The sequence below is a fragment of the Sinohyriopsis cumingii genome, chromosome 7, assembly GCF_028554795.1.
Source record: "Sinohyriopsis cumingii isolate HCF-2022 chromosome 7, ASM2855479v2, whole genome shotgun sequence".
NCBI classification, from domain to species: domain Eukaryota; kingdom Metazoa; phylum Mollusca; class Bivalvia; order Unionida; family Unionidae; genus Sinohyriopsis; species Sinohyriopsis cumingii.
In genome coordinates this window covers 59,685,643-59,712,319 of record NC_142967.1, presented here as the reverse complement: position 1 = coordinate 59,712,319, position 26,677 = coordinate 59,685,643, and the positions used below count along the sequence as shown (strand labels likewise).

The 26,677-nt window shown below is 33.1% G+C and overlaps 2 protein-coding genes across 5 annotated transcripts in view; one reads left to right on the top strand and one right to left on the bottom strand.

Moving 5' to 3' along the window:
- The window catches only part of LOC149795346 (uncharacterized), a 64,291-nt gene extending 39,984 nt beyond the window's left edge, over window positions 1-24,307 (bottom strand). Inside the window, exons 1-4 of one of the 2 annotated variants that reach the window (XM_089965120.1) lie at window positions 24,166-24,307; window positions 13,618-13,776; window positions 8,402-8,461; window positions 4,885-4,989 (exon numbers count right to left, since the gene is read on the bottom strand). In XM_089965120.1, coding sequence (XP_089821246.1) covers window positions 4,885-4,989; window positions 8,402-8,461; window positions 13,618-13,776; window positions 24,166-24,258 — 417 coding nt within the window. In that variant the 5' untranslated portion in view covers window positions 24,259-24,307. Of the gene's footprint in view, window positions 1-4,884; window positions 4,990-7,782; window positions 7,835-8,401; window positions 8,462-13,617; window positions 13,777-24,165 lie in introns of those variants that run through there. The other variant, XM_089965121.1, reaches the window with a different exon arrangement.
- A 149-nt stretch (window positions 24,308-24,456) lies between these two features.
- LOC149795345 (transmembrane emp24 domain-containing protein 9-like) overlaps window positions 24,457-26,677 on the top strand; it is a 36,360-nt gene continuing 34,139 nt past the window's right edge. For 2 of the 3 annotated variants that reach the window (XM_089965119.1, XM_089965117.1), the window contains exon 1: window positions 24,457-24,630. In XM_089965119.1, coding sequence (XP_089821245.1) covers window positions 24,498-24,630 — 133 coding nt within the window. In that variant the 5' untranslated portion in view covers window positions 24,457-24,497. The remainder of the gene's footprint in view (window positions 24,631-26,677) is intronic. The other variant, XM_089965116.1, reaches the window with a different exon arrangement.

Below are 26,677 nucleotides of genomic sequence, written 5' to 3'. Positions count from 1 at the left end.
TTTTTCCTGTCCCAACTTATGGTGAAACTTTCTTTCACCCAGGTTATATGTCCCAAGACTTAAGCAACTAAATACATTTATGCTGAATTTGCACACACACCCAAAATACATGATAAACAACACACTTCTTTGATAATAAAATGAAAGAAACTAACCTTGTATTGTTATCATTTATTCCTCTTTCTTTCATCATGAGCATTAAAGCAAATATATACCCAAGAACTCCATGTATGCAGTGTATGAATCCATACTGTAGTGTCAGATAACTTATGACACATTGTTCACCGACATGCATATAGAGAAACTAACTGTGTCTGGTTGTAATTGAAGGTTTTAATATTGCATCAGACTGAAAATTTGGATTCAACAAAATTGCAACAAAAGAACAAGAGAGGGAAATATCAAGCAACTGCTTGATGGCACCTGCCATTCATGCATATGGTGTAAGGTGCAAATTAACAAAATTGTATTATATTCAGGTTACAAATAAAATGGTATCTCACAAATAAAAATCATTATTTGAAAATACATTCACTGTGAGTGCAAATGATAATCTTTTTGCTTGGTTACAAAAAGCATTATTAAAGCAAGTTACTGCTGTGTAAACTATAAACCATTCAACAATCAATGCCTGTTTGCACCAATTAAGATTATAGATGGCAAGAAAATAGAAGCCCAGTTGGTAAATAAACACAACTGGCACTTACCAATATGATATCAAGTACAAAGGTTATTTTATTACAAAGCAAGATGACCTCAGAAGCCAACTCTTAGAGTCTTTTAAGTGTGCCGATTTATATTATGTACAAAGTCGACTGACATAGGGAAGCTATCTTTGGTTACATTTTTCAACTATTGATGGTTGTTGTTGTTGTTGTGGGGTTTAACGCCATTTTTCAGCACATGATAGGTTACCAGTATTGATGGGAATTGTGAAAATAAATTGAAACCATGCAAGTTTTTATAGTGAGACACTTTAGTGCTTCATGTATGGACATCGATGACCCAGTGTCTCCCTGAAGGAGGAGGAAATAAAACATTTGATGAATTCATGGAGGTAAGAAGAGAAGATGATTTTGCAGACAATATAATCATTGATATAAATGATATTTCAGTGTACTTTGTTATCATTTCTGGATGGATTGTTGGTATGAAGGAGGATAAAAAAGTGAGAATTTGCATGACTGGTGCAGACAAAATCTTACTTTAGTGCTTGTAATTTCCACTTCAGATGTGCTGCCTCCAATGATGATTTTTCATAGCATGAGGAAGCTAAAAAGTAGTCATGTACCGAATGGATGAATTGTAGGTGTGCAGAAGGTTTGGGTTGATGAGATGATGCTACTGCAGTGGATTAAAGAATTTTATCTCAACAACATAGTTTAATATTTTTTAAAAATAAAATTTACGTTTGCATGCATTTTCTGTCATAGTTTTTGAGCGATTTAAAAGGTGTCCCAAAACTTGCGACTCAAAAAAACCCAATGTGTCCCAGAACAGGCAGTGCACACAAAAAATTAATTTATGGTGTCCCAACAAATAGTGTCCAATTTATACAGTAAATAAGGTAATAGTTCTACATATGCACTAGAGAGACAAAGTTCACTCTTGACATTATTGATCAATGGGTCTCAATGACCAAGATCTATGGTCAAGGCATGCTTCTCTTTAACAAATTTACTGTGCATAAAGATTTTCTCATTATACTTGCCATGACCATGACCTCAGATCTTTAGCCCCTAGAATCTAAAGCCTACTTTAATATACTAAGTGAAAACCATCCACAAAGTTTGGTTAGGACACTTACTTTTGAAAACAAGTTCTTCTGCAAAATCCATTTTTCTTAGAGTCACAATGACCTTAACCTCTGGATTCCAAAATCAATATGCCCTTTCTATTTCTTTACAAGTACTCCAAATATCTGTTCAAGGTAAAAGGTCTAAAACAAAAGTTATTATGAATGTGTGTGTGAATTGGATTTTTAATGTAGCTTTAAAAAATTTTCAGTCATATCACTATGATGTCTGCAATGTGGTAATTTATAGTGATGTCTAGCACTGGGGTATCATACCTCAAACATGTAGCATCATGTCCCACCATGTTACATTATACTTTTTCCTTACAAGTGCATTCCATCAACAAAGTTTAGTCCAGAACAGTATTATATAACGTTATCGTCTGGGGAAAAAATCTTCTTTCAATCAGAGTGACCTTGCACATGACCTAAAAATCTGTGATTCTTCCTCACAAAAAGGGCAAGACAACCAACAGTTTGGCATGTGGTGTACGATATTTTTTTTATTAAGCACAAACCATTTTATCCCTTACATCAGTGACTTTGACATTTGAACTTTTATAGAATACTATTTATATTCAGAACCAACTAGATATTACAATTAGTATTTGGACAAAAACTCCATGTCGATATGACAATCCATTTAGGAGGAGAAGCAATAACAAAATTTTAAAGATAGCTGCCATGGTGGCCACACTGGATGTCAGATTGGCACCACTCTGATTTACTTCCATCTAGACATCATAAGAAGTTTTCTTGTAAAAACCAGTGATGATAGGAATTTTCATCAAGAAGTAGCGAGAAGATTTTCATGACGGCCCTTGTAGTGGCCTTATTGAATAACAGATCAGCAGAGTTTTTATTTAAGACCAAATAGACATCATGAAAAGTTTTCCCGTGAAAATTCCATGTAAATATGACTTTCCATTCTGAATGACTAGTGATAAATAGAGTCTCATATTATATGTCTGATCAGAATCATTTAGGAGCACCTAGATGTCACAAGTTAATGTGTCTTCCTTTAGGAGGAGTAGTAATAAACAAGATTTTTAAGATGGCAACCATCGTGGCAATATCAGACATCAAACTGGCATCATTTTCATATAGAGGAACTAGACATCATAAAAAGCCTTTTGGAGAAAACCCATTTTTTTAAATATAACTATCCATTCTGGACAAGAAGTGATAAGAAGATTTTCAAGATGACTGCTGTGGTGGCCATATTGGATGTCTAAGTAGAACCACTTTCATTTAGGAACAACTAGACCCTAGGATAAATGTGTGTGTAAAGTTTCATTGAAATTCTCAAAGTTGTTTAGAAGGAGTAGCAATAACAAGCCTGTGTTAACCAATGGATAGAGAACAGACAAATTCTGACTGACAACAGACACCGGGCTATCACATTAGCTCTCCTGGTCTATGACTATTTGAGCTAAACATCACAAGTCACATACCTCAACTTTCATTTGTCCATACCATGAGGTTTTTGTGCAATCATGCTAATAGCCCTTCTTGAGATGAATGAACGGACGTATAGGAAAAAATCAGGATTCTCCTACTGCACAAAGGATTGGCCCAACAAAAGAGTAAAATAAGTTTAAGATAACACTTTCTTATATTAACTATTGCTGAATTTGTAAGAGTGAGCTGCAAGGTACAAGGGAAAAGTTAGCATATCTCTTTATCTGTTCATAGTCAAATGAGTCAAAAATAGTTACCATATATACTCGCGCATAAGCCGACCCCCTAAAATGAATAGGTAAAAACATTAAAAAGTGCACGACACAGGCATAAGCTGACCCACGTGTCTGAGACAACATCACAAGATGCAGTAAGTTCTAAATGCATTTATTTAGGCAAACTTATTTTAGAAAATATTATGTGTATACCTTTCTCAGGGTTGGCATGAATGATTATTACATGGAAATGTTATAAGTTAATATAGGTTTGGTTTAATGCTCACATTTAGGCTAGTAACTTACTTAATGGCACCACCGCTTGTACATTGAAGGTTTTGGGCTGAATGAAGTATATCCTGCTAAATAAAGTACATCCCATGGATTCAAATGGTAGGCACCACTGCACTAAACTTAAATAATATTTATGGAGTAAAAGGTAATTACATATCAATGTATAGGTATAGCTGCCAGACAAAATTCCCTCTTAACCCAAGCTAGTTTCAGGATGTTAACGATTAAATGACCTGGATTGCTGTTGGAAAACAAAAGACATGTCCATAAATTATAAACAAAGAAGATGCCGAAACAACCAGCTATCAAATGTGTAAAAAATTATCATTTTGTTCAGACAAAACACAAAACTAAAGCAGATGGACGATGACCTTAGTCAATCTATATTCAGAAATTTAGCTTTTATTATTACCATTTTTTTATGACTATGTAACAGTTATATGAATATATCAAGTCACGTGCCTTGTACAATTAAATGTGTGTAACTTTTCATAAAGATTACTTGAATTTGTAGGATCATGTATATCATTGAAAAAGATTATCTAGTGAGCATCTGGATCAACATAATGGAAACAGCTATTTACATCTAGCTGAAATTTGATCTGGAAGAATGTGAACAATGAAAAAAGCAAAATCTGCATCAAAGTTTTTTGGGAAGAAACAAGAATTTAAATGACACTACCAGTAAGCAAAATTTGCACTGTGTAAGTATTGTACATTATAATACAGCCTAGTCACCTGTGTAAACTCAAACCAGCCCATGAAATATGAAGTATTTATTTACTTTATTTCCTTTCAGGTTGGAGAAAACAGAAAATGCACATGCAAATTAATTAAAAAAATCATAGTAGTTTATACCTGTTTAGTATGTCTTGGGACACTGAAAATGTATTTTATTTACATGCATTTAAGTCACGGGACACAGAAAAAATAATTTGTAGTCAACAAGAAACTTTAAAATTTTAAAGCTTAGACCCTGGCCCATGGATAAGCCAAACCCCCCTTCTTCCATGCTTTTATTGTTTTCCTAAATTATTTGGCTTATACATGAGTATATATGGTAATGCTTAACAGATGAACAAAATAGGATAATGTGGCTAATAGGAGTACTTCACCCACTTTGATGTCTCCCTGAGCATCATGAAGCTTCTGTTTGAGATCTTCCATTTCAAACTGCTGGGATTTATTGTGTTCCTTTGATTCAAACAACAGCTTTGCCAGACTCTAATAAAATAAACAGTGCTAATTAAAAATTATAACAAATAAAGTAATTTATGAAATTTTAAAATCAATCTCTCTACTATAATTACTTAAAACAGTACACTACTTTTTCTTCTGTAAATATGGTTTTCTCTTTTAATACAATTTTTACTAATGTGTTCATACATTGAAGATAAATCAGGAATTTAGTATCATAAAACATCATCAACACTCATTTTTAGGGAGTTCTAAAAAAATATAGCCACACATTCATTGAGTATTTTCTTTTCCTGAATTAATATAAAATATATCACATTTGTGGTACAGAAAAAAACTAGTCTAATCATTACTGGTTTTATTATACAAGGTGAAATATACATAATATCAACTGGGATAATAACATCTTTTTATCCCCTAGCACTATGCCCACCTGCATGTTTGTCTGTAAACATTTTTATTTCTGGAGCATAACTCTTAAAATTGATCAAAGCATTACAATTTAAGTTGTTGTAATGTCAAACAAGTTTAACAGATGTGTCTTTGATACTCAGAAGTTTCCACATTAAATGTTTCTTTATATTACATGGAAACAAAGTGTAGCACAAGTGTTTGCACATAAAACGAGAGTGCAGGACAAATGAATACATTAAACTCTGGGAGAGGACTAGAGGGGGATGAGTGCTATCTCTTGATGATTCTTACTATTGTAAACTTGATCTTGTTCCTGAGTCTAAGTAATCACCTGAACTACAACAAAGGATAAATAAGAGTATCCTGATGGGATTCAGATAACACAATTTTTGTTTTCTTGTTGTTGGAATACTTCTTTTAAGAAAAGTTGCTCTGACAGTGCAATGCATGATGGGTATATTTATATATTTTTACATGTTAATAATATGTAAATAAAAACAAAAAATATTTTATCAGCACAAATTTATACAGGTAACTATGCAGCATAAAATGTGAAAATCCTAATTAAACCACCCTTCTCAGCCTATTTTAAATTTGGGTACATCCTGTATGAAGTGAATTTTACAAGGTTACCATTTAGTGGGGGTGTGTGAGAACTTTAAGTTTTAGCTTTCAGAGATAAACTAAGACCAATTTGGAGATGCAAATTGTTTTTAACTTGTTTTCAGCTAACTGCTCTTGTTAAATCAAAACAATTATGCTAATAAAATTTTCTGTCACTGCAGTATTACAATATACCTGCCTACCAGTATTTACCAGAATATATTTACGATTCTTTGTTCTTTGATCAAGTATCATGAGAGTTGACTTTCAAATGCTTGAGTGTCTTTACTTTTTGTGCATAAAGCACTCTAATAGAAAGCACATTTTGCCAAATTTAAGGTTAACCTAAATAGTACTTTAAGAACTGTCCCTATATTAAGCTACCCAGTATTGAATAAGAAATCATGCAAATCATTTTCATATTCATATTTAAGAAGGTTTAAAAATATTATCAGGTATATATACATTATACAGTAGGACTGGAAACTGTCAACTGATATTTCATTTTCCTAACAATATATATATATATATATATATATATATATATATATATATATATATATATATATATATATATATATATATATATGTGTGTGTATATATATATATATATATATATATATATATATATATATATATATATATATATATATATATATATATATAATGAGGTTAGGGAAAGTGAAAACAAAGGAAAGACTAGAAAGTATGGAGTGCTTACAGTCTTTGTTTTAAAACAAATTAATATCATTTTGAGAAAGCACAAGTGATTTTTGACAATTATTTAAAAGTTTTAAAGGGATCATTTATGTAGTTCATTTGTAACTGACATTTATATTTGGTTAAAATTCTGGTCTTTTTGTTACATATCAAATCTTTCTCCACACATGACAATTTTTAATTCCATGTTATAGGCCATAATTGATATTCAGATTTATGTAAGATCTTTGTTAGTTCAATGTTTGAAAAGGATTAGAATTATAAAATTTACGGTGTTGAAAGTTAAATGGCTTGCATGGTTCAGTGTAAACAATTCACCACATGTACAAAGCACCATAGTTCGCAGGCCTAGAGTGAACATGATGTAATAAGAGAGGTGCAAGTCCCTGAACAAGTGTAATTCCTTGATAATATGAAATAATAAGAAATTGCTATTTTATGAATCTAAAAATTAAATTTTCATTCTCAATGATCTGTGTTTATTTGTTTGCAACTGAAGTAAAACCGATTAAACTGCAGCTGTATAATCAAGAGTTTTCAAAGGTCTTTCTAAAAAAAATGTTACTTTTCCAATGTTCTAAATATTTTCTAATTTGGAAGGGTATATATTAAACACAATTGCTGCTAGTTCAGATATACAAGTACCAACTTTGCAGCAGCATTTAAATTAGAGCATTTACAGTAATAAATATATATCTTTTAATTTATTTAAGTATGAAAATTGTGATATAAGATTAGTATTTATGGATATATTTTTTAGCCCAGGACTCAGGAATGGTTTTTGAAGCACTCGTCCTTGAAATCATGGAGTGAAGATAACAGGGTTACAACCCTTCCAATACTGGGGATCAGGTATTGGAAGGGTTTTAAATGCACTGCATTTACCCTGATCATAATATTTTCATGATGTAGCCCATTTTAGCATCAAGGTTGTGTTTGGTACCTGCACAAACAAATACAACAAAGTTGGCTGTTTTGTAACATGCACACTTTCTTGATATCATTGAGTGAAGACAGCATGGTTAAAATTGTTCCATTACATGGGGTTAGGTATTGGAAGGGTTATATATGCACTGCATTTACCCTGAACATAATATTTTCATGGTTTTGACCCATTATAAAATCAAGCTTGTGTTGGGTACCTGCATAAAAAGAAACAAAGTTGGCTGTTTTGTAAACTGACAACAGACAAAATTGGCAAAGGTAACAATTAAAAATTATAATAATAATTATAATGTACACTTAATACAGCACTTAATCTTTGAAGCTATGAGCATGTTACAATATTAGATAACATACAAAAATAAATATGACATGATTACAAAAACAAACACAATGAAATTGCAAAACAAAAACAGACTGACAATAAATAAGGAAGTAAACATTACAAAGTCTTTAAGTCAGTTCTTCTAGTAAAAAAAGGCGAGTTTTAAGAGCACTCTTGAATGAAATCACAATAACTAATGTGATAATTAATCAATGCTAGATATGGATGCTAGATGTTGAGCGAGGTTGTACTTCAGAGCATGTTATGGGTAGAAAATGCACAGATTTATTCACAAGCTGGCATCTACTCAGTCCAGGAACAAGAAAGCAGTATGGTTATAATCCACGCAGTAAATGTTTTGCCAGTCAGGACAAAAGGAAAAGGTTTTTGTGAGTCCTTACTTCACTTAATGCATAATAAATTCATAGAATTTACCTGACTCTGCATGTCTGTATACTGTTTGAATGTCTTTGTGTCCACAGATGACATTGGTACCTAAAAAAAAAGAGATTTCAGTGTTCTTGAGATCACTCACTGTAATGAATCTGCCCAACAACCATATGTTCAAGCAGTTTAAGAGAAATCTGGATCAGTGGGCTGTTTACTGTAAAATCTATTTCCAATGCTACTGACAGCATATGTTCAGAAAACAATTATTTTAAGACTTCTTCATTTTTTGCACCTTAATTTATATCTGACAGCAGATCAACATTATTTGTCCAATACTGAAAGGACACTATCTGTCCTACTTCAGTAACAGTGGCAATATTTGTATACAGATTAGCATCATTTGTATAAATTTGAAGGGCGTTAATGCCAGAATGGTTTATATAAAATTTATTCAAGGCTAAGTAGACATCATTATGAGTTTTGTTGTTGAAAATCCTCATTTCAATATGACCATCTATTCAAGGAGAGTACAGACAAGATTTCAAGACAACCATCATGTAAGCTATAATATATGTATAACTGGCATCACAGTCATTTAGAAGCAACAAGGTATCATAAGATGTTTTCTGGTAAAATCCCATATTGATATGACTATCTATCTGGTGGAGTTGAGATAACAATACTTTCAAGATGGCCAGCACAGTGGTCAAATTAAAGGTTAGTTTGCATCATTTTCATTTTTTTTTCATTTTGAGCCTACCAGATATCATAAGAAATGTTTAAGTGGAATAGAAATAATAAGATTTTCAAGATGGCAACAGATGCAAGATTGGCACCATTTTAATTTATGACCATAAAAAGTCTTCTGGTGAAAACCTTATTCTGAATGAGTACCTATAACAAGATTTATAAATGGCTTCAATGGTAGTCATATTAGATACCAGACTGCCACAAACTCCATTTAATATGAACTAAATATCATAAGAAGTTGTTTCGCTTAAGCAAAAAGCTGATGTCTCCAACCATCCAGGTGGAATAGCAATAACAATATTTTCAATACAACTATTGTGGTGGCCATATTGGAGGCCAGACTGGCACCATTTTCAATATGGACCACCTAGACATCATAATAAATCATTTGATGAAAACCATAAGCTGATGTGATCATTCATTCATAAAAAGAAGCATCTCAATGAGGGGCCTTAAATATATCATTAAAAACTGATCAAACTGGCTTAATGAGGAAGTTTATAAAATTATACAAACTTACATTCACTTACAACAATAATGAAGATGAAGTTGTCCTGCCAGTAGGCCGTTATAACACAAACCAATGTACAAACCATGATCTGAGTTCAAATCTGGAAATCTCTAAATTAGTTTGGACTTTTCGAATGTTGTTAAAACATATTCTGAAGGACATAATGCTAGGTACTCTTCACATGTAGAACATATGACAAGTTGTAACATTTTTATTACTTTAAGTTTCACTTTAAAATTTTGTGGAAGATTGAACTTGTGTATATTGCAGCACACTCTGCACAAGAATAACAGACAGTGACTAGTGATACAGTCAGAGGAATGGTCAGCAATTTTCTCATTTAAATATATTGCAATTTCTTCCTCATCCCACATCTGCCGCTATTTTGGTGATGTGTTTAAAATCCAAAAAGTATATAACTCTTGCAAAACTGTAATTACAACAACTGGTCAGCATACATTTCTTCTCATGATGACACACTTCAATGCAATCTACCAAAAATTGCAAGAGTAATTGTATGCACAATATTTTACCACATAATGCATCCAGCTACGAGTTAAAAAGGGGCAACAACTCTTGCAAAAATCAGATAAGCCAAGTGATGTATCAATGTACATATCTTGCGATGATGACCATAATACGTATCAAGATTTGCAGCAATCCATAAACAAATGCACAAATAGTTGCATTCACAAGATTCTATCTTACAATGCATTCAGCTGCTGAGTGATATGTCAACTGTGCACTTGTTAATGACCAAAACATGTTCAAAATTTCATGGTGATCCACTGAAAACTATGATGCAAGTTACAGTCACAAGATTCTGTCATACACTGCATCCAGCACCAAGTAAAAATTAACAATAACTCTAATCAAAATTATAGGAGCACAGTGATCTGTTGATATGTACACCATAATATGTACCAAGTTTCAGAGCAATCCATAAAAAACTGCACTATAGTTGCAGTCACATGGTTCTGCCACACACTGAATTCTGCTGCAAGATGTAAGAAGTAATAACTCTAACAAAAATTGTACAAGGGCAGTAATTGTTGAAAAGTGTGTCTTCAAAAATGATTATCAAACTATGTGCAAAGCTTCACCATCACCCATAAAAAATAAAAGATTGGCTACATTCACAAGATTATGTTATATACTATAGCTAGCTTCAGGACATAATGGGCAACAACTCTAACAAAAAGTGTGCCAAAAAATAATTTGTTGATATTTACATCTTCAAATGGTGACCCTATCATTTCTCTTGTTTGATGGAAATCCACAGAAATCTGAGAGACTAGTTACAGTTACAAGATCCTGGCATATATTACATCCAGCTGCAAGACAAAGCTGGCATAACTCTAATATAAATTACAGAAGCAGTGATTTATTGAAAAATGCATCCTTGGATGATGGCAAAACATTTCTCAAGTTTCATGGGAATCCATGTAAAAATATAAGACTAGCTCCATTCACAGGATTTTGTTACGTACTACATTCAGCTGCAAGTCAAGAAGGCTAATAACTCATAAACATTGCTGGGGCAAAGTGATTGGTTAAAACACATTATCAGGTGATAGCAATATGCATGAGGAGAGATATGTTAAGATTGTTGCTGAGAAATCAATTTTATTTTAAATATTTTTGGTAGGTTGCAATTAATAATTATCATTGAAAACCTTGCAACTCTTGCTCTATAATTTATAATCAATGAGAAATAATTATATTAATTTTTGGTAATAATGACTTTTAGGCCTCTCAAATCTATAGCTCCACTCAAAATAATACCTGACAGCCAATATTATTATCATATATTGTACTGGACACAAGAGCCCCCATCCATTGTTGCACATTCACATCTCAGTGTTCATACTGTTGTTTATTTCTGCCACACTTGGCGGTAAAGATCAAAGAGCATACCTGCCTTGACATTTCTAAGCTGATGTTTCGTACCATATATAACCAAAAAATATTACACTACTCCATTGTGTAGAGTTAAGAACCAAACTAATGGCCTTGATAATACTGACTTACATGATGATATCGCATTAAAATCATTAAGACATAGACACTTGAATGTTACAGAATCAAATACGACTATTTGGTAGGCCACTGTTAGTTGTGCTCAAATTAGCTGAACATCAGAAAATGTATTAAAAATAAGATCTTAAAACAACCTGAGTTGTAAAGAAAGTTATTCTAAAACTAAATGTACTGTCAAATATCACAGAGCACATTAATTATAAAAGCAATTAAAATAAATCAAAGACATAATATAACTGATTCTATTGATATGCATTCAGTTTGCATGTTTATAGATAGTAAAGGAAAGTTAAGACATAGATAAGATTTAGTACTGAAGCTGGCAAAAATAAAATTGTATGTAATATGCATCTAGAAATAACTCTAAAAGTCATTAAATCCATCAATGAAATCCTAACATTTTCAACATTTTTTAATTTTGAAAAAAATTTGTTTCATTTTACATGATGTGATGAAAAAATAAAGCCCACTGCAGTTGATGACAAACCTGCAGATTGCTTTTGTGTCAGTTATTACATCTGTCACACGTATAGAGTTGTATTCATCAAATTTATTCTTGCAAGCAATAGTAATACTTGCTTTTAGATGTGTTTACATAAAAATCAGTAAGACATCTGCCTTTCAACAGTTTTCAAATGAGTAAACTAGTTTTCCATTAGTTCAACTAGACTGCATAAACAGTATTTTCTGTACAATAAAACATGAGAAATAGAATTGTTCTACATTTCCAGCCTTTTTCTCTACATTATGATAATTAGTATTTTACCTTCATAATTAAAACAGCTTGATAATATTGAGTTCTTTGAAAACTGAATGCTGTTAAAAGATTTGACCAACAATGTTATTTTAAAAAGACTTTTAAACCTTTCAAACACTAACATTATTTTGTGGCTGCTATAGAAACCAAAGTAAGTCTTTAATTATTTATCATTTTCAATATGATTAGTATTGGTTCCTTATCAATGTACTATAAATAATAGAATTATATTTATACGGAGATCCTTTGAGAATAATAACACTCATAAATACTGCATCATCTAAATATTGTTAACATACTGAAATATAAAGACATGTTTGAAAGTAAAGTTTTAATTATCTAGCATAGGCCTACAAGTAATGAACTGAGGATGTGTGATATGTAGAAAAAAAAACTAATTGTCCATGTACACATTCAGAATAACTATATTTGATGGAAAAGTATATATTATATTCGATTTTTTTTCAAAAATTATTTTTCCACCCTTTTTTGCTATTTTGTTGCTATGGTAACCATGAACACATAAATTTCACACACATTTTAAGTGTTAGCAATCTGCATGCATATATGCATCACTCTGTACAATTTCACTGCAATCTAAGAAATATTATAGTTCTGAAGTTGTTTTATGCATTTGGCCCAAAAAGTAAGTATTGTTCCAAAACAATTCAGCATACACAGACTGAGCAGTTAGAAACAATTCAGCACTGTTTTCAAGGTCAAGCAAAACAACACAACACTACAAGGGTTAATTAAAATGTAATTTAATCCAAGAAACATAGTAAGCAGGAACTCCCATGACACCCTGAATCAATGCACATTATGACAAATTATGTTTTGTTAAGAAATGTTGATAAAAGTGTAAAATATGTATGGGTGGCAAAATTTTAAGTGCACAATATACATTCAAACTAAGATGAGCTAGCATTAAAGCTTTTAAAAAAAACTTAAATTGGGATACAATTTTTAAGTATTTTTGACTTAACACTAGAATTAGACCACAGTAACCCAATTTATGTATATGGAATGAATTCCTTATAATATGCATCCATAAATGCAAGTCTGATTTTAATTGGTGTATTGAAATATGGCTCACAGTCTGAACATGGCATTATAATGAATAACAGAAATATGGATAAAGGAAACTATATATTCATCACTTCTTGAAACAATGGCATAAAAAGAAACAAATGACACACAAACCTGTCCTAAATTTTGCTTTTTCAAGGCTTGATAACGTTCCCGCAGTTGCTCTGCCATCAGTTTGAACTGATCCCGCTCGCTACGACATTGATCCAGTTCTTTGCTTAGGATTAACAAGGCCTCACTCTTACTGTCCAACTTCTGTTTACATATCTGATACTGTAATGATGAGTAGAATCAGAATATGACAATCATTTGTGTGTGGTTTTCTTTCAAAAAGGTGGTATACTTGTGGAAAGTCAGTTTTCATAATCAGATAAAGTAAGAGAGAAGAATCAACCAATCAACTGATTGAGTGAAAGTAAATAGTACTTAGCATATACATGTAAACTAATAAGCCCACCCATTCTAAAATGAAAAATAACAGCTTTTCATGAGACAAAATAGTTAAAATATACTATTTTGGTGTCAGCCAAATGGTCAATGGACAACAATAGAGACGCAAGTGTTCTGGTTTGATGACATGGATTAGTACAGAAAATGTGGGAGTTCAGAAGAAATTAATTCTGAGTGGAAAGAAGAATTTTATTACGATCCACACACAGATATCGGTCTATGCAAATATATTAATTATTAGTGAGCAGCCGAAAATCCAACGAAAGATAGATTACGAGATAATGCCTCATCTGGTTGGTCTCCGCTACCAGAAATGTCAACAACAAAAAAGCTGATATCTCACAACATACAGTACTCATCCTTGATGTCAACATAAGCGGATTATGAAAAAAAACAATGCACTGTTAAGATGGTTTGTACAAAGAAATTGTTTTTGTAACAACTGATAAATTTTAGTGCATTTTATATAAAGTCTGCAGCTTCCTTCACGAGGCCTCTGAATTTCTCCACTCCAAACTAATGGTTGTTTATACAAGTTTAAACAGCCAACAATGTCACCAATAAAAAAAATCGCCAAATGGTATATTTTGGAGCCAATAAGGAAAATAAAATCACAGTTCGTGACATTAGCAAAACCCTGCACGATCCTAGAATAAACTTTTTACACTTTATTTTTCATACTTATAAAAATAAAAACTATTATTTCATGTACGAGAAAAATGTATATAAAATTTCAGAAGCCATACCACTATTGTGTTGTATTATTCATGCGCAATCTCTTCCCCAAAATGATAATAAATTTGTTACATTGTTTCGTACTTTTAAGATTTTTTGTGTGCGAGAAAAATAAATGTATATAAAATTTCAGAAGCCAGCCATGACCATGTTATATCCGAATTTGTGTTATAACAGGGCATGCTATAGTGGGGTCACACTGTACTGACATATACCTAATGATTTAGCAGAATAGTGCATTAAACTAAATCAGTTGAATCTACTACTACTACACCTAATAATAATAATAATAATAATAATAATAATAAATGTACTACTACTAAATTTTATTAATGATTATGGTATATGGTACATGGTACTTGTTCATAAAAGCAAGTTTCAAAGGTGAACCTGCATTTAGAGGTCACCTGTTTACAAAGGTCAGTTTGGTCTACATTGGCAGAAAATATAAATCCATCAGATGTATCAAATTCTTAAATTGGGATCCCAGTGGGAAAATGAAGATTGGGAGAAAAGAAGAACAAAATCTGTTTCCAAAACTAACACATACATAATAACATTTTTTCTTACCCTACCTTACCCAAATTGCAGTCCAACATATTCACACAGCTAAGAGTCTCAAGCATTCTTTTTTAAACATATTATAACTGCTAGATTGTCAGAGAACATTTGAAAAACTGCTCAACTATTTATGTTAGTTTTTAATTGCAATGTCTATGATGAAGATCTACATAAAAAGAGCACCTGCCTAGACTAAGAAAGTGCCAGATGCATCTGCACATGCAATTTAAAATCTCTGTCTGATTTATTAAGTGTGTTTTGGGAATTATATTAACATCTAAAATAAAGATATCATGAAGGCAATTTGTCACTAGATAATGGTCTGTCCTCATTGGAATTTTCAACATGGTGAACAAATGGTCACACTGAGTTGGCATAGCAATGAATTTTCAATTTTTAAATCAATGTCTTGAAAGATGAGGGAAAAAAAATTTGCCCTCATTTAAATACATATTGAATCTGTTGAGTGAACAATGTTCTAAATACTGAATATACTTGTTTACAAGTAGAGTCCAACTAAAAGCAAGAGACCTGATCTGCCATCGCATAAGAGACATCTAGTCTTATATTTGGTTCACATGAGGAATGATGACATTATCCAAAACAGTGGGGATTTTTCCATTCTTCAGTAACTGTTAAGACCATGGTTGTCAGAAAGTATTTGATGTTAGCTGGTGCAAATGTATGGAGAGCATTTTAATTAACAGATGATTCACATGTACTGTAGTAAGTGATTAGCTTAGTGTTGTTGGCTGTGTAATCTTCCTCTGATGCTGAAAGTGGATGATCTTGACAGGTGTTAGATTTGTGCTCACACTGGTGGCAGTATTGTTTTAACCATTAAAGCAACTGATGTTTGTTGTCAGAATAGTTTTGTTCCTTGGTATTCTTTATTTAGGGCATTTATGGAGTTTAACCAATGAAATTAAATACCTTCAAATACACTGTATGTATATTTTGTCAGACAAAACTATAAATTTAAGTACCCATAAAAATATCTTTATTTAAAACAAAACTGAGACCCATGAATTAAATGATACTGACATTTTCTATACATCTGCGTAAGAATTTTGTAAAGTTATTTCATAGGCCAGAAATTTCTTTCAAGGAATTCCCAGGCCTTCATGAATATTAAATGGGCTGTCCCTTTCTGACTTGTGATTGAGTGCTGCATTTGTGCATTGTCATGATGCTTGGTAATGTTAATCTTTATATAGACATTATATACTTCAGAATGACTAAATGTCAATATGGTGTTTTTAATATGGGTAATTAATTGAGTGCCTCTCCTTGCTACTGTGCTCTACAAAGTCATTCAGAAATTCTAAAATTTAGTTCTGCTGGGCACTGATCACTTTACCAATGGCCCATCATTCCCTGAATCACACATAAATTTTGACATTTTGCTTTAAAATCTTAATCACACTTCCATGCTACTAAAATTACCAAAATAATTATGTTAAAAAATATGGAGTTGAATCCATTTTAAAGAAATGTTGCTGATCATGAAGTACTCAATAATCTTGAATAAAGATGGCATACATTATCATTTGAGATAACAAAGTAATAACTGTTGTTTCTTCAACACATGGCCCTTTCATTTAAGTAACTGTGAACAAACTAGGTTCTTCTACTTCATGTACTTTATGTATGGAAATTATCCTAATCCTATCCCACAGCAGTGCTCCACAGAAAAGTTAAGTAATCTAGTTAGTGATGGTTGTTTATCTGTGTCACCTTACCTTTTAATCACCTCTTTGATAATTAACTTTATAAACTGTCCTGTTGTAATATTTTTCCACAAGTATTAGACATGGTTATTGGCATGTATCATGGTTCAAAGAGAACTCTCTCTCCCCCCTCCCCCTCCGGTTACTAAAAATCATGTCATGGGGTTTAAAAGTAATAAACTGTGTTTTACATGTGACAGCTCATGTTCCGGCAGATGTGATTTATCCATGTAGTATGTTTTACATTTACAAGTAGCGTGTATTTTGCATATAAAGCCTCAATTCAGTTGTTCTACCTCAAACAGTTATGATACTGTCTGTCACCAGCCTCTTTGTGTGACGCTTCACTTACTAAAATAGTTCTCATGACCTAAGTTTAATTTAAATATCTTTCATTCAGCTATCAATATAATATTCATGTCTTCTCTAGAAATAAATTTATTAATTTCTAAATCAGTACCATGGCAAGATAATACAATAATGAATTTAGTCATTTCTTGAAAACAGCATACAGTACACATGTCAGAGAATAACCTGAACAGTAATATTGGTTTATGTCACACATTTCTACTTCCTCTTGGCCAGAAGCCTTCTTTATAAGTGAAAATGTCAGCAAATATAAACTAAGCATGTTAATGAATCAAAATTATTGAAGGCTAAAAAGATGTCTTACACCTCAAGAAAATAAATCTGGGATAGGGCAAAGTATATGGTAGCAGACAAATTTGATTTACCATAGCTGTTTCTTTTCTCACAATAAAAAGAATGAATCTATAAGCATTTTTTATACCATGAAAAATGAGTCTGTAACTCAATAAATTTTTATGACATTGTGCATGTGCAGGACAGTGTTTCATACAATAAAGTTTAACAAAACAAAGTCACTTTTTGAACCCCTACAATGTAAGATGTCTCTCTTAATATTTATGTTTTTGGTGGTAAAATAATACTGCCTAAATAATGGCAATGTGTAATCTATTCCCCAGTTGAATGACAGTGGAATGAGAGGCCAGATTTTCATGAATATCTCGCACACTCAGCAGCACATATTGATACTTTTCTACAAGTTCAAATTGTGTTGCTTTACATACCTTGTCTTTTTTCCTAACAAAATTAAATTCTCACACAAGCTAATGGACATGTTTTCAAGTTCTGGAGACCTACATTTCAGTTGGCTGGAATGCAATGGCAGCAGGTAATGCTGAAATCAGATTAAGATGAAGTATGTTTCTTTAAAGAAATGGATAAAAATATTACTAATAATGAAGAATGTGTTCAGACAGCTTCTTTTCATTCTAGATACTTGTCATCCTTTTAACCAACTTTGGCATTATTTGAAAAATAACAGAGTATGTATGGTCCCACTAAAACATGACTGTAATTTGTGGAAAAGTATCAATATGTGCTGCCAAGTGTGTGAGATAGTCCTAAAAATTCTGCCTCTTGTTCCCATCAGTCAACAAGCTACCAAACACCAGAACTGTTTACCCACACATTTTCTTGTCAGTACTTTAAGCAATGTCAATCAGTATTTTTTGAAGGTAGTCAGTATTTTCATTCAGTGTTTCTAACATCATAACACAGCACACATCACCTGTGAAACAGCACAAAAACAGTAGACACTATCAATACACTACACCAGTGCTGTCCAACCTTTCTGACACCATGGGCCACTGAAAAATGTGATTCTTGAGGCCAAGGGCCGCAGCAGAAAATGGAAAAGCAGCGACTATATAGCTGCTCGAGCTCTGGCGGGCCATTTAAAATCAGCTTGCGGGCCGCATACAGCTCGTGGACCGCGGGTTGGACAGTGCTGCACTACACAGTACTGCATGACATAATGACTATACAATATTAAGTAAATAAGTCTTAGTTTGTAAAGATGCTGGTATTCAGGTAATTCTGTGTTTCAAGGCAAAATCTGCAGAAATTGACCACCACTGACTTAAAGATCTTGTTTATATTACAGTGACAAAAACCACAAAAGAATACCTCCACACACTAAAATTTATTCCATTATTTACCTCTGTTACTTTCTCTAGAAGATCTGTTTTCTCAGCTTCACACATATCCATAAAATTTTAAATAATGCCAATTTGTTACATTATACATGGTTAATTAAGACTTGATACAAAATTATGATAGACATTCTTATCCACTCAGAAAATAATAACTTCATCTAGATAGGTGAACTCAGTCTTATTATTTCATAAAATCTAGTATCAGCTTTGTCAACATTTAATAGAATGGAAATGAACTTCATATATTATTTTGTACAAAGTTTGTCAACAATATCAAACTGATCCACTTGGAATTAATGTTTTAATGAAGGCTTTGTCTATGGGTTTTTAATGGCACTCTTTATCCTACCCAGCTGGTCATCTGTCCACTCACTGGAAAAATTCTTTGGTTTTGACTTTAGGATCAGTAAAGCCTTGATGGTCTGATTGGTTAGTGAGGATCTCTCATCAGTAATGTTTTTCCTAACACAGCTGAAAATGTGTTCACAAAGAGTACTGCTAAGAGGCACAGTGAGTAATGTTAGCATGACATTACACAAAGACGGGAGATCAGGTTACTTGGTAGAAACAGCAATCCAAAATTCATCTATTCTGTTTTTCAAACACACTGAGATGTCCATTGATTGTTACCGGCAAAACTGCTCTGCGATGGTATCAGCAGTTGCACCTGGTGGTAACAAGCATGGAAATCTTTTCAGAAAGTAATGCAAGTTTATTGATTTTGCTGTTACTTGATTCTTAGGATCCACAACACAAATGTGTTGAAGCAGAGCGTCTTGTAGTAGCAGTTTCTCCAAAAGATAGGTGCAGATCGCTTCAAAGTAAGCCATCACTGAGGAATAAAAGTCTGTTCTGCTCTTTCGCAGATGATTTGCCTCTGCTTTGCCCAGAAAATCTCTTTCTTCATCATCCTTTTGCTCCTGTCAATTTCTGAAACGGACCTCCTCCACAGTATGATTCAAAATAGCATCTGGCCTAAGAAAATGACTGTATAGATCATTTAAGAGACTACACAGCAATGGACACATCTCATGGATCATGGGCTCCTCTGCCTGTAACTTTTAAAGGACTTTTTCAAATGCCTTGATGGTATATCTGAGGAATAAACAATACAGCCTGTTTGTCGGAGAACGAAGGAACTGGAAAATTACATCAATCTTCTGTGCACAGTGGCCCCTCTCTTCAGATTTTCCTGGTTATTTGCTTGTTCTTCATGGAAGAAATGCTTTAATGGATCCCAATTTTCAAGCAGTCTTGAAAGGCATCTGAAAAACAAGAAGGCAACAAATTTGAGAAACTGCATAAATTAATATATTTATAAATTTATTCTGACCAGAAATGGACATTAAGGCCATTGTCTACATATTAGATTAATTATTTAAACAATTTAACATGTAGCTGAAACATGGAAATGATTATTGTAGTGTAAATTAATTGCTGGCCTATAACTAATGAAATTACACAGAATTTGTTGAAAAACTCAATGGCAGTTTGCTAACAAATATTCTGAATAGTAATCCATCAGTGTCATACCTTCTAATGCTCAGCCACCTGGTTCTTCCATGCTTGAGCATCTTTTTTTTGGTTCAACATCATATAGTCCCCGAAGATCTTTCAGATTTTTTTCAAGAAGTACAGGATGTCTACCAGGACCTCATAACTGGTGGCAGGCGTTCTGCAACTCTTTTTGCTGCAAAGTGACTAAGTCAAGGGTGCAGGCAGACAAGAAGACTTCAGGCTGTTCCTTCTCCACAAAGGATAAAGCTCCTTTCTTCTTCCCAGTCATTACACTGGCAGTGTCATATGCAAATGAGATGCAATTCTTCCACAGAATTCCACGGATGAAAAGCTCTTTGTGCACAAGATCAAAGATCTTTTCACCTGAAAAAGACATAACACTTAAACAATCAGAATGCAGATAGTGGAAAAGAAAACAAAGAAAATAAAACTTAAAGGAATTTTGGCACTTTATAATCTCATAATCAATACCAAGAAGAATGATGATGAAATTGTTTTAAACAGAAATAATGAAATACCTTATCAAGGGAACAAGATACTAATCTTATAAAATGAAGTACATACAGCCTTGTAACAAAATTTTCAGTCCAATCTTAAGTTTTATAGATAATGATTTAAAGAAACTAACCTGACAAGCTATCATTAACAACAGTCCATGTCAGTGCAGTTGTCCTTTGAAAGGCATAACTATCCCCACCGTCGAAAGTAGTTTTAAAAACATGTAACTAAAAACTGTATCACGAGTAGCAGAACCTTCACATACAGGCAGTGCCAATAGCTCTGAGCTGACCTGTCCTAATTCTGACTGCTTGGTTCAAACCACAAGAGGAAACTGTTTCTTGTCACCTTCATTGCTTCCATCAGTGGCAATGCTGAATGTGAACATTTTTTATCATGCATGCAGTTAGGTCATTGATCTGAAGGGTTGACATTTTCTTTATAACGGCAGTTGCTTTGTTGCGACATCTCAATCCTGAAGAATAGCAATAACATTAAAAAATGGAAAGAAAAAAATTACAACCACAGACAGAAAGCCTATTATTTACCCAAGTCTATATGGAATTGAAAAAAACAAAAATGCATTTCAGACCTTATTCCAATATCTGCAAACTAATTAACTAATGACCAAGTATAGCCAAGTTATGTACAACTGTAATAATGAGCATGACCTGAATTTTTTTAATATATTTTATTTTTACAATGAGATCATTACATTTAGTTTCTATATCTATGAAATTCTATCCATTTTGATATATTTTTATATTCAATAGTATTCATGGAAATATTTAATGTTTAAACAAGTAGCTTTCATGAATCTAGCATACACATCAGAATTCCAGGGTGGGGGCAATTCTTTGACCTCGAACTGTGATTCTGAGTTTCCGTTTTAATTTTTACAAAAAACAATAACAAAAAAACAGAAGTTTAGATCTAATATATAAGGAAAAGCAACCCACATTGGTCTAATGTGTCAATGAGTGTGCATCTGTCTTTGTGTGTGTGTGTGTCTCTGAGAGAGATCGAGAGAGAGAGATTGTATCTAAATACCTTGTGCCATTTTGGAATCTGGGAACATATTTTTCATTGCTTCCGTTAACTTGTCGGCTGTGCTCAATGATAAATTTATATTTATGATAAACTCACATAGAATCGCCTCAGCACGTGTTATTTGCTTTTGAAATGTGTCTTAATCACTGACTTCTTTTTCCTTCATCATGGACAAAATATTTCTATTTCCCTTCACTAACGATCCCAATTTTGCATGATTTTCCGATTCCATGTGCCGAGAACAGTCATTCCTTCCACCATGTGCACCGGAAAAGTCTATGTTGCAAATAGTTCAGAGCACAAAATGTTCTCCTTTAGATGATGGTTTAAGGCATGGCCACAGAATATTAAAAACTGGTAGAAAATGCTACTTTTTATGTGTAGATTTTCCATTTTCATCATCGATTTTGTGCTGAAACTTTCTTGTCTAAGTGGCATTTTTTTTTGCTTAAACAATCGGATGTTGAGAATGTTAAAATCAGTGATATGGCACAAACTGCAGATGCAGACCAAAGAGATGATACAACGAAATGAAACAAAAACGACTTAAAAATTAATTTTTGAAAAAATAAAAATCAAATGCAACCTAAAATCATATTTTCAGACCAATGACCGTATGAATGGGCTTTATTCCGTACAAATACGGACAGGTAAAATCAGATCAGAAACACTGTTATTCATGCAAATTTGACATCACACTCACTACCGTAACAATAATTGTCAGGGGATAGGTCTAGTCCTACAATGTAAGGCAAATCACATATTATTTATGTTTTGGTGTTATGTGATTGTGATTTTGATTTTTAACACAGCTTTAAAAATATTTCAGCCATATTGCTACTATGTCTGCAATGTGGCAGTTTATAGTGATGACTAGCAATGGGGCATCATGCCGCAGACATGTAGCATGATGTTCCCTGCACCCAGTCACATTATCCTGACACAAGGCCAACCAGTCCTAACACTAACCTCTTAATGCTGAATGCCAAGCGAGGCAGCTGTTACTACCATTTTTGCAAGTCTCTGGTATGACTCAGCCAAGGATCGAACCCACGACCTCCCACATCCGAGGCAGACGTTCTAACCACTAGGCCACCGGAGCGGTCTATTTATGTTTTGGTGCTTTCTGCCTAAATAATGGCCCTGTGTCACATGTTCCAAAGTTGACGGACAGGAGAATGAGATAACATTATCAGAAATATCTAACACACTTAGAAACCGATATTGACACTCTTCCACAAATTTAAATCTAATTGAATCTGCTTACATTGCTTTTTTTATCCTGATGAAATGAAAATCAGATAGCAGCAAATGGACACCTTTTCATGTTCCATTCAGCTAGTTGGAATGCAATGGAAGCCAGGAATGCCAAAATCAGATAAGGTTTGAAAAATGTTTTTTTAATGAAACAAATAAAAATATACCAACATCAAAGAAATTGTTTGGATAGGTTCATTTTGTTCAAGATATTTATAATCCTTTTAACCAAGTTCAGCATTCTCAACTTCCATCATATTCCAACCAACTGAAATGTAGTTCGGCAGAACTTGAATACACGTCCATTTGCTTGTGTGTGAAATTGACAAGACACCAAAGTAGGTCAAGTTCGCATAAATCAATACAAATTTAATTTGTGGAAAAACTTTGATACATGTTTCTAGGTGTTGAGATATTCTTGAAAATTTGGGCTGGTACCAGTGTCAGTCAACATAAGAACACGCAACACAACGTCATTTTTTGGGCAGTAAGACGTAGCACCAAAACGTAAATAACGTGATACGTCTTATAATGTAGGACTCAAGAGACATCTTACTCAACAGAATTTGATTACGCGTACAGTACTCATTTCAGGTGGAGAAATAATTGCCAAGCAGCATTTAAAAGCCAAATATGACTTGATTTGTATTATTACTGGATACATCATTATTAAAGATAGGTTACTTGTAAAAGCTGTACTTTATTACTGCATGTCCTATGTCAATCACAAGAAACGCGGACTATTGCTGATGCTGCATTGATTATACGGGACATCAACGTTTAAAACCCTTATAATCAATATTGCCCAAAAGTGGGTCTGTTTGGATCAGAAGGCATGTTACTTCATTTCGCAGTGCTTCAAATTTGTTCTCTAGTCTTGTATATTCTTCATCAGAAATTCTGACTGATGACTGCTCCATTCGTCTGCTAGCCATTTCACTTCCATAGCCGGCAGCAGACTGGCTTCCAAACTCTGAAAATATATTACAGTTTTTGATTTCCCTTTGTCATCATAATGAATACAACAACTAGTCTGGAAATCAGAAAAGTTAGCATAAGTTTGTTTCGAATCAATGTTTGCACTAACCAAATTCTAGCCGTGTTTAGTAATCTACGTGGCCATCATCTGCGCATGTGTACAAATTACTAGTTGTTTCCTGTCCAATTTAACAACATGTCGTTTCGACGTTGCACTTCGATTATCTTAATTTTTTGCTTATCTGCTGCCTCGGCACTTTATTTTCACATCGGAGAAACTGAGAAAAAATGTTTCATCGAAGAAATTCCTGATGAGACTATGGTAGTAGGTAAGTTTCAGCTGAACATGTGTCCATTTTCTATCGCGTCTTCATGCCGTTTATTTCAGTTCGTCGTCACAGTTCATCAAAATATTAGGGTCGAATATGAAAGTTAATAAATATTATCCATATAAATATGCAATTTCTGTTAGTCCTTTATTGATTGTTTATTCCAAATAGTAAATGGCATTGAGTTTCGAGGGATGACGTGTAGACCAACAATTTGTCCTCTCCCGTTTATTCTTAACTGACGTGACTGGTGGTGGACAGCAAGTCGGTGGAGATATAATTCGTGCTGGAGCGTCCACTTTGTTACTCAGTCGAATGATCGCGCTATTAATTAATAAATTTATTCGATTAAGCTTCGTATCCAGACGCTAATTATAATCCATGTTCCATTTAACCATTGCGTTAAATCCTTTAGAACCATCATTTTTTGTATTGTGTGAATAAGTCTCAGCGTTTGTTTGTGCCCCTACCGATGTAAAAATAAAAAAACGAAAACCACAAAAGAGATTTTTTTAAAAGCAGCACATAACTTGGTTCATACATTAATTTATCATTTCAAACCTGATTGGGGTGGGACCAGCACCATTATTATCTACGTGTTTCATACCAAACAGTAGTCCTACAATGTAAGACATAGCAAATGTTGTTTTAGTGCTATGTCTTACTACCCAAATAACAGCCTTGTATAGCGTGTTCTTATGTCGTTGAAATCGGAATGAGTAATCAAAGTTTCAGGAACATCTCTCACACTTGGCAGCCTATATCGACACTCTTCCACTAATTTATGTGTAATTAATATACTTACTGTGCTGTCTTTATCCTGGCGGGATGAAAATATGATACTAGCAAACGGACGCATTTTCACTTTCCATTGATATACATTTGAATTTGTTGCAATGTGACAGTAGTCGAGGTATGCCGAAGTAAGTTCAAGTAGGTACATGTTGGGGATGTTTTTTGAATGAAATGAACCCTTTCTTACAGTTCCACTAGGCATAATATATTCTCATTCGTTTCGTTAAATACTAGAAACACCGAAATACACTGAAAAACCAAAATACACACCGAAATACACATGTATTTACATGTTCTCTCTGTATATATCGGTTTCCACACACAAATTATTACTTGGTTCTGTGTGAATAATAATATAATGCAAAATAAAATATGATTTGTGTGATTTTGATATTAATTATTTACTTTTTTCCTATTTATAGCAAAATTCATGTAACGATGTCACTCGGTTGTACTTGATTCGATAGACCTGATACATGGCGAATCGTAGTAATACATACACAGAGTGAAAGGGAAAAGTATAGAAGTATCAAAAGTATTTGCCGACATTATATTATATATTTACTATAACTTTTAATGATATAGTTTTTGACAAATACATGACATTTAATTTATTTTTTGTTTAAAAGGTTTCCAAATATTTGGCATATATATACCGGTTATGATGATATGACAGTTTGCAAGGATGTTAAAAAAGTATTCTTCTTGGAAATTTGTGAACTGGGAATAGTCATACATGTTTGAATAATAATAAAATTACTTGATTTGACATATATATGGTAAACGGCGAATTGAAATACATACACAAAGTGAAAGTGAAATGTAACAAAGTACCAAAAGTGTATTCGATAGTATATATGCAAGATTGAGATTAATATTGTGATCGTAACAAGCCACGATACATGATGATAGACAAAGACAACTCAGGTAAGCATTTTTGTATAAAAAAAGACGTATTATTCATTATTTGGCATAATTTAATATTTACGTTTAATTACACACATAATGTATCAGGTTTGAACGAATGCATAATTTGAGCGCGCAGATAATTAATCCAATAGTATTCAGGATAATGTTCCTCTTGAAAATCTAACTAAAAGTCATGTTGCACAAGACAAGGTAAAATAAACCTAACCGAACACAATAAAATACAGCACATTATCACGAAATCTCTGGTTCATGTTTAAATGTTTTAGCTGTAATTGTCACAGTTCGTACATTAATTTTTCGTTTCCTTTGTCCAGGTTTTCGT